Source organism: Aptenodytes patagonicus, chromosome 1 (genome assembly GCF_965638725.1).
Source record: "Aptenodytes patagonicus chromosome 1, bAptPat1.pri.cur, whole genome shotgun sequence".
Taxonomy (NCBI): Eukaryota; Metazoa; Chordata; class Aves; order Sphenisciformes; family Spheniscidae; genus Aptenodytes; species Aptenodytes patagonicus.
In genome coordinates, this window is record NC_134949.1 from 28,090,750 (window position 1) to 28,104,309 (window position 13,560).

The following is a 13,560-nucleotide window of genomic DNA, read 5'->3' on the forward strand; positions in this document are numbered from 1 at the left end:
GGGAAAACTTTGTTGAAGACTTAGCTAACGTCCATTGGACCAGGCCCTCGGAGAAGCTCTGTGTTCCCCTCAGGTTAAAGCGATCATATGACATATCTCAAGCAATCTGTCCCTCTGAAAGCTGCAAAATATTAGGGGGGGTTCAGACAGAATTTCAGATACTATGCAAAGCAGGTCATCCTCTGTTTGTTAGGAACAAAACAAGCTTGTTTCTCATATTTTATGCATGTGGGTTTAAAGACAGATCAGAAGATGATGAATAATCTGTTTTATATTTTTTTCAGTAATAATGTTAAATGTCATGGTCCAGTAGAGCATGAAATCTGTCTTAACAGCTAGCAATCCAAAGGGATTTAAGTACTCAGATGCATTTTTTTCCTTACAAGCCTTCTAGAAGCAACTTCTACCAAAGTGGGCACGCTGTAATTTGAGATTCACTTCAAGATCCATCAGTGCCACAGATCCATATTCATTACAGGGGTAGACTGGGCTTCTGCTGAGCAGGCAGGGCTGAGCAACATGAGGAAGGGAAGCACCCGACTGGCCCCACGCCTGCTCCCACTGCCCCACATGCAAGGCGCGCTCCTCTGGATGAGTCCTCCCCGCGACCTCACAGGGACTGCAGAGGTGGCCTTGGGGACGCACCTCTCGGTCTAAGCATCTCTGCATGGGCTCCAAGCGCTTGCTTCTTAAAACTGGTGAGTGCACACACTCATGATTGAAATTAAAGAGGGCTATATGAGCTCAGCACCTCCGAAAATCAGAAACTAAGCAGTTCAGAGCCTTAGAAATCTTTTTGGAGGTGTGGCAATATGCAGCCACTGCCAGAAAGTTTTGCCAAGAAAAAATATTAAGGGATGCTACTTGTGCTTGAGCTCTAGGAAAGACAAAACAAGCTGTGCAGTATAGGCGTGAGTAGCTTGGTCCTGCAGAGGTATATAAAAATGTATCAGGACTAATTCTCAGGGTATCCCTTTGAATTGGTGATTCATAGTCTCATACGAACTAAGGCCAGAAAGGACTATTTGATCATCTAATACAGCCTTTTTGAAATAAATGTGTTCTTGTATAAAGGGAAAGTAAACTATTCACATTCTGCATTAGCAGTTTTTTTACATCTCCTTTGCCCAAAGGTAAATGGCAATAGAAAGCAAGGCAAATACCCCCCCACCTTCCATCCATTTTGGGTTTGATTCCTATAATGCTTCATTGTTTGTTCACTGAATTTTGCCTGCGTTAGTCCTAAATTTTGTATCTGAAAGGTGAACATGGAAAAGAAAAAAACCCTGTAAACATGTGTTTCTAGATTTGTTTCTAGATTATTAGCAGTTTTGCCTGTCTACTCCTTAAAAAGTTGTTGTACATGAAATCATCTGCCTGGTTAAAAGAAATACATTATTTATTTAAAAAAACCTTTTGTCTTCCTTTCTCTCTGAGAGTTTAGCATGTCAAATTTTCATCTCCGTTTATAAGCTGTATGCCCATAAAGGAAAATGTATTTTCCTTTATAATATATATGCTATATAAACTACACTACATGGTGTAGTTTAAATGCACTAAGAAAAATAAATGGGTATAAGTGCTACCAGAAAGTTTTATGCTTGTCCTTCCCTCAGTTTTCTAGTCCGTTAACTGCCCTATAAACCTCTGCCTTCACAGCTATGTCACACTTCACACGGGATGATTCGGTTACATGTACAGCCGGCCAGTACGAATCCTGTGTTAACCATAGCTAAATTAAAACAGGAACGCACCAGTGCAGCTCTCTGCTCGTCTGTGCGGTTTCGTTGTCGCACACCCTTGATGGGCTTTGGCCGGCTGGCAGCAGCCTCCGGCTGTCCCCGTCCCAGGGAGGGGTGCAGCTACAGCGTCATCCCCCTCAGTGGCGAGTGGACCCATGGGAACAAGGAGCCAGGGAGGGACGTTAAGAAAAAACATCTCCCCCGGGGCGGTGTTTTGGTTGACAGCTCTGTCGCAGAGCTTAGGTAGGGGAGAGAGGGACTTTTCCCCCCAGGGAAACACCACCCTCTCCTCCAATGCTGGAGCCAGCATGGGGATGGATGAGGAGCGGGGGCCGGAGACCTCCTGCGTTGGGTCAGGCTGTGGCAGCTGTGCACGGGAGGTGCCTTCCTCCACCTCTTCCCTTTGAGAGGGGTCTGAGAGGAAGGGAGCTCCTTTTTGTGACCGGCCTTTCCCATCAGACCCCTGCCAGGCTGGCTCAGACCCATGTTGTTTCCCCACCACGAGCGCTTTGCAGGGCCGAGGCTCTCCTGTGGCAAGCCAGGATGATCAGACAGACCCGTCCACTGTGAGCACCTGAGCCCGCAGCATTCAGGGAGAGTACGTGCCTCCAGCCAGAGGCTTTATGGACACTGAGGCCGAGGGGAAGTTGAGGAGAGCAGACACTTCATTTATCATAACTGCATAAAAATAAACAGAAAATGTCCGCAGAGCGCAGACCACGTTCTTCCCTCAGAGATAAATATGAGAAATCCACCGTTTTACCTCATAAACCCTAGGCAAGCAGGACTCCTGGGTCCAGGTGCCGCCGGGGCACTCGGGAGACCTGAGGCACTGCTGGCTGCACCAGCCACACTGCATGAAGGGAGGCGCCAGCAGGCACTGGCTGCAGGACCTGAAGTGATGGCAGCCTGGCCCCTTCAGCGGGATCTTCGTTATCTGTCGGTGGAAAGACATCATGCACAGATCCTTTTAATACATACGCTAAGCGGCAAGGAGAGTCTCTATTTATGCAATGCGCTGTGGTGCTACTCAGATTTCAGATGTGCAAGCTGCGGTTCAACTTCTCTTTAGCTCAGTAATTATAGGATCTTATAAGTAATTTAATTGACATGATTTTAAATTCGCTTGGGAGAAACCCTAAAGGCATCTTAATGTTATATACAGTTACTACCAGCATCTGGTGTTTACAGCAAGATAGCATTTTTTGCTGATGGAAAAAGAAAACAGCAGTGTGCTCTTCCCAATTCTGCACCAGTTCTTGGAAAAAACATTGTATCTCAGTATGTCTTAGTTCATACATTTGTAAAAATAGGCATGATGGCTATTTCAACTTTGGCAAGGCTGTATTAATATCTGTGACACTCTTACAGCACGTGACTGCCCATGTACTTGTTTTTTAACACCTATCATCAAAAACCCTATACTATACCTAAAATATGAATTAAAACGTGTATTATTTAAAATATCAGGATAGTTATGATAATAGTCACTCCAAATATATAAGAATTCTTTTTAGTCAAAATATTAAAATTAGTATATAATTACATTACTGTATAAGTACATCATACTTCTTCACACTTCAGTACCTTCCTTAAACTTATTTTGGACATTTTCTTGAAGATTACTCTTATAAATATCTCATACATTTCTACCAAATGGTTAATAACCATCTTTGGTAATGGCTGATGTATTTCGGTAAATTCTTATAGAACTCAAGGGGTCAAATTATTGCTTACGATTATGGTTTAGGATTATCTGTAATATTACCTGCTGATGTTTTAAACCCATTCTACAATGTATATCTACTTATGACAATAGCATATTTATGACAGCTCTTCATCTTTTATTAACCCTTTGTAGACTACATGCTAAAGCAATCTTCAAACCTTACTATGAACGCTGACTCCCAATTTTAAACACACCCACATAACTCTTGCACACACCCCCCTCCTTAAAAAGTTATAATGTTATGACACAAACCAATAAAAGCCAGGAAACTGTGAGCACCATTCTTTCCTTAAGCCATTGTGTGTTTTTTTCTTTGCAAGCACTTGAATTAAGGACAGGGTTTCAGCCTTAAAATTTGCATTTCCTGGCTTTTGTTGGTTTATATCACAGCTCTTACATTATTTAAACATTTCTCAATATTAGGCTGTCGGTTTGTTTAATAGAGAAAAAAAAAAATCTTGGCGGAAACTTGCCAGTGTTCCCAAGGGAATGGCAAGGCTGGGAGGACGCAGAACATAAAGCAGCAGCGTAAATAGTTGCTCTTACTGAAAGTTGCTGCTCTGACAGCAGGTTTTATACAGTGCACAGAAGGATTAGATTATGAACCACTCACCTTTTTCCCAGTCACTACTAGGGTATAGCCATCATCTAATGAATTCTCGACAACAACTTGAGGAGAGATGGGGTGGGAGTCTAGCTGAAAGCTGACATGTGGAGCTGTGGGTTCTGAACGGGAAACCACTATCTAAGAAAGAAAGAAATTGGGAAAATCAGCAGGCAGCGTGTGCCACAAATGCATGCTGCTCAGCGGTCTCATGTTCCTACCACTTTTCTGCTTGCATTAATTACTTTGCATTACATTGCATAATATTTTGCATAATGTTCCATCGTGATCTGATTAAGGCGCTATAAAATCTACTTTATTTAACACAGTAAAATCACGGCTGTTGGAGGATCCTCAAAATACATCGTATTTATTAAAATATGAAGGATTCATTGCATGTTTAATAGTCCTTTAATTTCAGATATTTGTAAATCAACCGTAAAAAATGAAGATGGGTCATTTAGTCAGCCCTGTACATTTAAGAAAGAAGAATTTTATCTACGACGTCTATTTAAAAGAATCTTAAAACTCCAGGCCTTCAAAAGTCAAAGGTATTTCCATTTATTTTCACTTTGGTCCTTCAGTTTGAAAAGTAAACTTTACCCTGTGTCAGTAGTATCTGGTCTTGATGCATGTGGGGCCATTAGAGTGCAAAGCTATGATGGCAGGCGTAGGTTGCGTTGTGAGCAGCTTTACAGAGCTACAGTACACGGACCTCGATTCCCAGAGCTGGCGAGGTGGCTATTGCTACAGACAGGCTCTTTGCAAGACGTGGCTAGGCACCTCGAGATCTGTCTCCTGCCGATTTCTGCAGGAGCCAGGTGTCCAGGACAGAGCACTCAAAGCACCTCTTAAACGACAGGGAGAGCTGGGGGCTTCTCTGGAAGATGTTCGAAAACAGGAGCCTAATTTAGTTGTCCTGAAGCCCCTTTGCAAGAGCCCTCTCTCTCTCTATTGATTTTAGGAGATCTTAGGGAGATTAGTCACACCGGTATGAAATTCCCCTACTAGTCATCTCTCTGCATCTTGAGTTACCTAAATACTTCTGAGAATTTGGGCCTATTCCTGCAAACACACGCTTAACTTTACTACTGTAACTTTGTTGACTTTAATGGGATGAGTCATGGCTGTTAAGCACAGGCATAAAGCATCTGCAGATTGGGTGGATATTCGATAGTGAGATTTTATAGGCTTGGGCCTGCAATCCAGAAGGATGTGCGCCCAAATGTGATAGCATCAGGCAACAAAGGCAGAGGATTGTTTACATGAGGGAAGATCATGTTCATGTTTCAAAAGCTGCATCACGTGTAGTTTACTTAAGGAATTTAGATAATCAACATTTGCTGAGAAGTTGAGATTCAATGGGGTTCATTATTTAAAAAGATTGAAGCCATTCTGGAAATAACTTGTATGTCAAATGTTTAATTTTTCACTATAATGAAGCTTTTCTTCTGACTCCGAAGGCAGCATCAGAACAGCTAGGACATTGACTTACACGATTTCACTGGCTTTTCACACTGCCAAGGTCTTTCAACAAGATGGCTGACTCCAAAACTAGACTTAGAGATGCTGTAATTACAGCTGATGTTTTGTTGTAATTCAAGACTTAAAATATATGAGCAGTTAATTCATGGCGATAAGTGCTTCACATCCCAGAGGTATTTACAGTTTGGGGTTACAAGAGGCTTTTTTTTCTTTAAAATTAAACTGGCTTTTTTAAAGACTTTGCTATGGTTTTGTTTCACAGTACAGAAAGTACAGCTTTTAGAAATCAATAAGGTCTGATCATTTTCGGTGACACAGAAGTATGGTCTCTGACTCAGTGTATTAGGGCATGAGCTCTGTTTTTATATTCAGGACAATGAAAAATAGAATGGACTGCAAAGCTGCATGAAAAAGCTTGATTAATGTTGGCATTATGGAGAGAGGTAGCACCACAGCTGCAAATACCTTTTTAGTTGATCATTAGCCGTGTCTCATCTCGAATACCCACTGCTATAAAATGCTAAGAATTCTTTTCTATCATTAATCCAGGCTTCCTCTTATTGCCAAGCATTCTTTCTGATTGAGCCACAGTGTTAACCCTTTAAACACATCTGCGTTGCAGCCTCAGAGTAATACATGAAAATTTGGATCCCATCTCTACAATCTTGGAAAAATTATTCGGTACTTTAAACACTGACTGACCTTTATTTTACTGAGGCCGATAGTCAAATCACCTGCTCAAAGCCCAAGTGAATAGACTTTGACCTCATGACATACAGGGAGCTCAAATTACACTTCCTAACTCATTTGGTACTATGGAATAAAAGTTTGGAGTTTGCTTAGAACTAATCTACCAGCCTACGGTGCTGCCGTAACAGATGCTAGATGTAAAAATGCTCTTTTTGGTCTATATAACTGTGTGGTTTTTGCACGCATCAGCCCAGTCCTTGAAATTCTATCATCTTACCCTTATCCAACATAATCCTGAAGAAAAAGGCAATTTGAAGACAGCTTCTACAGCAGGAAGAAGATGCTACTTAGGACTTCAGTGTCATTCTCAGAAACCTCTGATTTTTATTGTTTGGGACTCGGCTGGTATGCATACAGTGTGGCTTTAATCTACTGTGGACACACCACCATACAGGGACTACTTCTACCATGGAAATGGTTCAGTATTACAGAAGGATTTCTTTTTACAAAGACTATAAAGTGCTGGTTTGTTTGGGGGTTTTTTGGTTGGTTTTTTTTTGGGGGGGGATGATGTTGGGGTTTCTTTGCATTTTAATAATTCATTTAATAACCAAGCATTTCTCCAGAGCATAAGAGAAATGAAAGTATATCTATGTGCCTGCACTCAAGCAGTTAGGAGACAGGGAAGGTCTTGCACAGATAAATAATTGACTAAAAGAGAACAAACAGACGTTAGCAGTAAAAGGTCAGTTCTTGCAATAGTGAGAAGTCACCAGAGGTGTTCTGTAAGGTGTCTGTGCTGGGATCCCTACTGTTCAACATACCCATAGATGAGTTGGAAAAGCAGTTGAGCAGTCCAGTGACAAAGTTTTCTGATGATCTGAAGGTATTCAAGGTGATAAGGATGAGGACAGACTATGAAGGATGGCAGAAGGACTTTACAAGACAGCATGTCAAGGCAATAAAATGGCAGGTGAAATACAACAAAGAAGATTAATTTAAAGCGGTATATGATAGATAGTTCCATGAAAATATCATCTCACTGCTCAGCAGCAGTCAAAAAAACAAATAAAAACTTGGGAATTATTAGAAAAAGATTAAAGAACAAATCAGAAAACATCCTGATGTCATACAAATTCATGGCTTGCCCGAACCTTGAATTCTCTGTGCAGTTCTGGTTGCCTCATGACAAAAAGAGCATGTTAGAACGGGAAAAGGTTCCTAGAATGGTAACAAAGATGATCAAAAGGCTGTAACGTAAAACGACTGAGTAGGGTAGATGTGGAAATGCTATGAAAAAGACATACAGAATCATGAGTGGGTAGAGACTGACCATTTACTCTCTTCTCATAAAAGTACTAAACACCATCAACAGACAAAAGTGAGAGTCAGGTTCAAAGCAAAGATAAGAGTAAGACTTCCTAGCAATATGTGATGACCTATAGGACTCCTTGCCGAAGGATGTGAATGCAAGAGGAATACACATTCAAAGGGAAACCCCACATGTACATGGAAAGAGCTAAACAGACAAAACCCAATAGCTCAGGAAATCCCCAGAATGGAAAATAGTTGGAGGCTTGAAGCAGAAGGTATTACATATGTTGCCTGGGTCCCTAGGCATCCACTTGTCACCGCTGCTGGAGACAGAGCACTGAACTAGATGGACCCTTCGTTTAAACCCATGTGGCTCTTCTGATGTTCTTACAAATAACCCTTCAGAGAATCACATTCATTATCAGTAACTACAACCCCAGACATCCTTCTCAAAGCAAACACAATATTTATGTCCCTCTATTTAAGAGAAAAACAAAAAAGTATGTGGTGTTTCAGCATAGCTCAAAGTACTTCCACGAAGATAATAGCCAACAGTTAATTAATTAATGAATATATTAATTAATATATCCTTTATACTGGAAGTCAGTGATCACTTAGGTCCATGAACATTAAAATAATTCATTTAAATACTCTTTCATTGCCATCAGCTAGTATTACTGTTAAGTAAGAAGACTTCACTCTAGGTTTTTTTATGCATAATATGGCAAATTAAGACTGTAATAACTTAAGTTGAAAAACAGCATACAACAGCTTCTTTTAAAAATAATTGATGCTCAGTTCTGCTAGTCAGCAGGATTGAATTACAAATGTTACTGTCTGCATGTTGAAATATCTTCTGCAAAAATGAGAGGCCTTCTAAAAGCAATCCCATCTAAGTATCATATTGTTATTTTTTCCGTAGATGTCTGGCAGGTGTAGGCCATTACCCAGCAGAGATAGGCTCAGGGTTAACTTTATTGTGTAACAACGTCTCAAATGCCCTGGGATATGCAGCATAGCCTTGCAAAGGGCACATATGTAGCTCTCTAAATGCTGTATATCATTCTAATCCATGGAGAGTATAATGGATCTCCTCTGAAGGGTGTAAGCTTTTCTACTCAAACTGAGTATTAAAACATGTGTGCTCTCAAAACAGTTATTTGGCATCAGGTGATAATCTTAATTTGACTATATGGATTTTGCATTATGCAATATCTGATATTTTTTCTGGGAGCATGAAGATACATTCTTTACCATAGAAAGAACTATTATAAAACTGCTGAAAGTTGAGCTATAGATATGAAAATGTTACTTAGCTAGAGTTTGCCACAGTTTTCTCTTGGTTTAAAAATGCTAAAGTGGGAAAGATTGCAACTATTCGCATTCCTACAAATGCACATGTGGATAGTTTGCATTTAGCTTTAATAGGGCAGACTACCAGTATTGAAAAGCCAGGTGAATTGCTGGACCACAGAGGCAGGACAGCAGCGGGCACTGAGGACAGCCTTTGCAATGACTCCATGGGCATCCCATCACTCTTTCCTCCTCCTGGCTCTGTAAGGTTTAAGGTCCGTGCTCATGTACTTCTTGACCTCCTCGCACTTGCTTCCAACATGGCTTGCCACTTGCACTGGTGGGTTTTGTTATGACTATATTTGTCTAGTGGGACGGGAACTAGATCAAAAGACGTTTGATCAAATCGAAGATGGAAATGGCTTCCAGTATGCTGTGGTATGAACTGGATTTGAATGACCATGCTGAAAGATGCAAAGCTCTGTACTTCTTTGCTCTGTGTCAACTCATTTTGCTGATAGGCACCATGGCTTTGAGCCTTGATTCCTGTAAAGGCGAGGCTTTGCCACTTTGCTGTTTTCAAGAGGAGAGCAATGCTGAAGGCTTGGCTCTCTTCTTGCTGAATTCTGGGACAAATTCTTCCAAGCTTTGACTGCAGTTACAAATAAAAAGCAGATGTGATTATTTTTGTCTAATTTCTGTAGCATGCATTATGTTCCCTGGCATGTAATCTATGAAAGCAGCTATGACACATGCTAATTTCTCTCTTTTCAGGGAAATGAGATGTGTGTGTTAAAGTTTGGTGGTGGTGGTGGTGTTTGTTTTTAATCATAAGTATTCCTGGGAAATGAGTGTGACTACCAAGTGTTCTGTTTACTTGGATGTGAAAGACAACAGGTTTGCGCTCAGCGTGTGAAAATTTCCCAGACCATAGATCTGTGCGAGCCCAGTCCCTGTTCCTCATCAGACAGAATCAGGGGCACCAAATGAAACGATAAGGCAGCAGGTAAAGGAAACCCCAAAGGAAGCTCTTCATCATTCAAAGCAGAATGGAATTATGGAAGTCATTGTCACAGCATACTGTAGAGGACAAAACAACAAATAATTTCAAAAAACAGAAAGCAAAATTGATGAAAAAGAAGTCCATCAAGGACTATTAAACACCACATATGGGTGCAATTTCCAGGGAATCTCTGGGCCACTGAGTGCCAGAAGCAGGAGGATACTGGGAGAAGTATCACCGTGTGCTTTTACTTGCCTCATACCTCTCCCTTATCCATCTTAGCCCCTGCCAGAGATAGGAGACTGTGCTCCTTGAACCTTTATTCTGATCCCATACATCCTTTCTGAGCTAAAAATATGGTTAAAAATACTGGGATATAATGGGTCCCTAGAATAAGGCTTATTATTATTCTGTATTGTTTCGTGTCTAACAAGTGCAGAGAGGCCCCAAGGAGGGTGAGCGGCCTGTTGTGTGATGTGCTCTACTTGGATGAGGCCTATCTGTGCCATCATGCTTTGGTTCTCGTGCCCTAAGCCATTTTCAGTCCAGAATCTGTTCAGACATGACAGTGCGTGACCATGTTTTGCTAACGCTTGGCTTCTCAGCTAGAGCTGGCTGATGTCCAGGTAGATTGGACAGGACTGCAGCCAGCATGTGGCTGACTGCATCTCAGGGTGTATGTATACCCATGGGAAGACCCTTTCCTTACCTCCAGGAGCAACAGGATGGATGTCCTACTGCCCCGTGAAGATGAAAGGGCGCACGGGGGAGCTCCTCAATCTGCACGCAGCCCAGTGCTGCCCCACTGTGCACTGAGTTTCACTGGTATAGTCAGAAGGATGAGATGGCCCTGCTGCCAAAATTGCATCTAAAGAGAGTGGTTGCCCATAGTAGTTGTAGAACTTAGAGTGAAAACTTCCCTATCGCTCTCTTCCTCAAGAAGGTCACCAACAAGCAGTGCATTTGCTTGTGCTTTACCTCGGTGAGGCCAGCTTCAAGCGTAGGGAGCACATGCAGTATTCTGCTTCCAAACATAGCGTTATGCTGAAAACCAGCCTCTGCATATGTCAAGGGCATCGGTCTCTTGTTTGTTGTTAAGGCCAGACCAAACGTGAGCTTTTCAGAATAAATCTTGTAAAACTTTCCCATATCCCACTCTCCCCAGAGCTATCAGAAAGACTTCCCCTTCCTGAAGAACTTTGCTCTTTTCTTCATCACTCAAAAGTCACTCTCTGAAATAATACCAAGCTCCAGGCAAAAAAAAAAAAAAAATCACTTTGGAACTGAGCAAAACTAGAAGATATTTTATCTCAATATATCACGTTTGTTTGGTTTTTTTACGAACTAGAATTTCCCAAAATACTGACTGGTAGTGAAAGTGTCTTTTCCAGTTGTGAGTCTTATTCTCAGCATAGCTTCTTTGGCTTGAGCGGAGTAAGGCTGCTTTACACCAGCTGAAAATCTGATTCCCCAACTACAGCAGTGTGACTGTGTGCTGTTTTCTAATCAGATAACCACTGTGAAATACCTGATTCACTTTGCACCCAACAGCTGTACTTTCAGCCTGTGTTCCCAGTCACACTCTGAAAACAAGCACAATAAGAAAGGCCGAAACAGCTGCCACTTCTCAACAGAAAAAAAAAGAAGGGGGAAAAAAAAGCTTGTTGTCAGGCTCCAGATTAGGAAGGAAGTAAAACCATTTTTCTTTTCTCTCTTATGCATGTCAGCTGTCTTCTTAGAAAAATTATTACTGCTCTGTTTTGTAACAGAAACTCCACAATATTTGGTAAACTACAAACTCCAATCTATTCATGGCCAAATACAGATTTAACATGTCTGATGCAGCCAAAACATGCTCAGTATGTCAATGGGCTGCAATTACTCTCCAGGAGAGCTTTGGAATTCACCTCCTGGCCCCAATTATCCTCCTTAAAAGAACTCATGAATCTTCTGTATTTGGATCATCCAGATCAATTTGATTTTAGTTTTAGATTTTGGCTGAAAACAATAAACATTTAGTGAAGGAGGCTGTATTTCCTTTCCAGTATTAGTTATTTTCAGAGCTGTTTAAGTGAATAATTCTATTTAATCAAACTAAAAGCACAAGCAGAAAACAACAGGTGACTATTCCTTGGTTGCATAAAACATACCTGCTTTTGCATTCTGAATATTACTGGCTCCTCAGATGACTTTTTGAAATAAGCAAAATGCAGGCTATATTCTGAGTTGGGTCATTAGCACAGTTTTGATGGGTAATGCCATAAGTTTCAGTGGAATCACTTGTAAAGATAGGAACTATTCATTGTGAAATGTCTCTAAATACATCAAAACTCCAGAATCAGGTAACCATCACCTACAGAAGGAAAAACTTTGCTCTCAGAAACTACATGTTAAACATTCTGCTGACTTTTGCAGCAATGCTGTGCTATAGTCGTGTGATAAAGAGAGAAAAATGGATGGAGACGGAAACAGAGGTGAGGCATCAGTAGGAAGGCAGAAAGTGATGAGCAGAAGAAAGCACAAAAGGAGATGAAAGACAGGAAGAAAAAGGAAAGAAAGAAAAGAAGGAGAATCAAGTGGTTGGCTGCTGATCAAGTATAAGCAAGTATAATGGGAGAATATGAGAAACATCTTCCAATAAATTTCTCTCAGGTTGAGTATCAGTAGCTTGCTGCTGCACCTACTGGCTTCCACAGCGCCGGCTTAGAGCTTCAATTCAATTTAGGTGGCACGATCACTATGTTTTAAACATCTTTTTTTCTCCCACAAAATGTTTCATAACAATTAAAGGAAACCCTAAATTAATACAGCAAAAATTTGAATTAAATGTTCATTGCTTTCACCAAGCTGTTTCATATTTGGGCACTTCAGGGTGCGGTTGTCAGAGACAGAGGTACTGTACTACTATTTCTTTTAATCTCAAGGATGACTGCTAGTGCTGAAATTTATGTCACAAACTAAATTGTCTAAATATGGTAAGGTTTGGTATGTGAAAGAGGATACAAGATTAACTGGATTCACTGGAAGGGCTGAGCTAATTTTCTGATTTTAGAAACCTATATATGAATATTTTTTCTTTTGCTTTTAAATAGTTGGCAGGAAAATATGTTCGCAAGATATTAATACAATATAACCAGTTTTAAAACAGGTTCCCTGATAGGTAGAATTTTGCAACTCATTTTCTCTGAAAGCATACCTACCTCTGAAGAGATATAGTCAACTCTGAATAGCTACAAATTACAAGGGGATTGCACAGGAAAATCCAATATTTGCATGTACAAAGAGCTAAAAATATGAATGCAAATGACTGAGCAAAAGTGAGGTGCGTAATAAGTGAAAAACTGAGGATTCTTTGCAATACGTTCCAGTAGATTTGTGAACGAAACAAAAAAGAACACCATTACATTTCTTTGCTAGAAAATGTGGGGAAGTGTTTGGGGATATCTTTTGAATAAATTAAGTCATTGTTAGATTATCCTGATTTTTTTTAACCCATTTTACTTCAGTAATGGACATTTAATAGCTCAATTTTTAATGATCTCCATCTCATTGCAGTTAATAGCTATATTTCCATAGAAACACTGCAAATCTGCTTTAGTTGGGCATTTGCTAATGAACAGGTTTGAAAGCACTTCCTAGATAACTATTACTGAAAAAAAAAAAGGCTTAATGTAAGTGAACATTAAATTCTGCAAAAAGC

General features: G+C 40.6%; 1 protein-coding gene across 4 annotated transcripts in view; it reads right to left on the reverse strand.

Moving 5' to 3' along the window:
* The window catches only part of MET (MET proto-oncogene, receptor tyrosine kinase), a 92,047-nt gene that overhangs the window by 40,544 nt on the left and 37,943 nt on the right, over window positions 1-13,560 (reverse strand). For all 4 annotated transcript variants that reach the window (XM_076330465.1, XM_076330455.1, XM_076330437.1 and 1 more), the window contains exons 4-5: window positions 4,085-4,216; window positions 2,506-2,679 (exon numbers count right to left, since the gene is read on the reverse strand). In XM_076330465.1, the coding sequence (XP_076186580.1) occupies window positions 2,506-2,679; window positions 4,085-4,216 (306 nt within the window). The remainder of the gene's footprint in view (window positions 1-2,505; window positions 2,680-4,084; window positions 4,217-13,560) is intronic.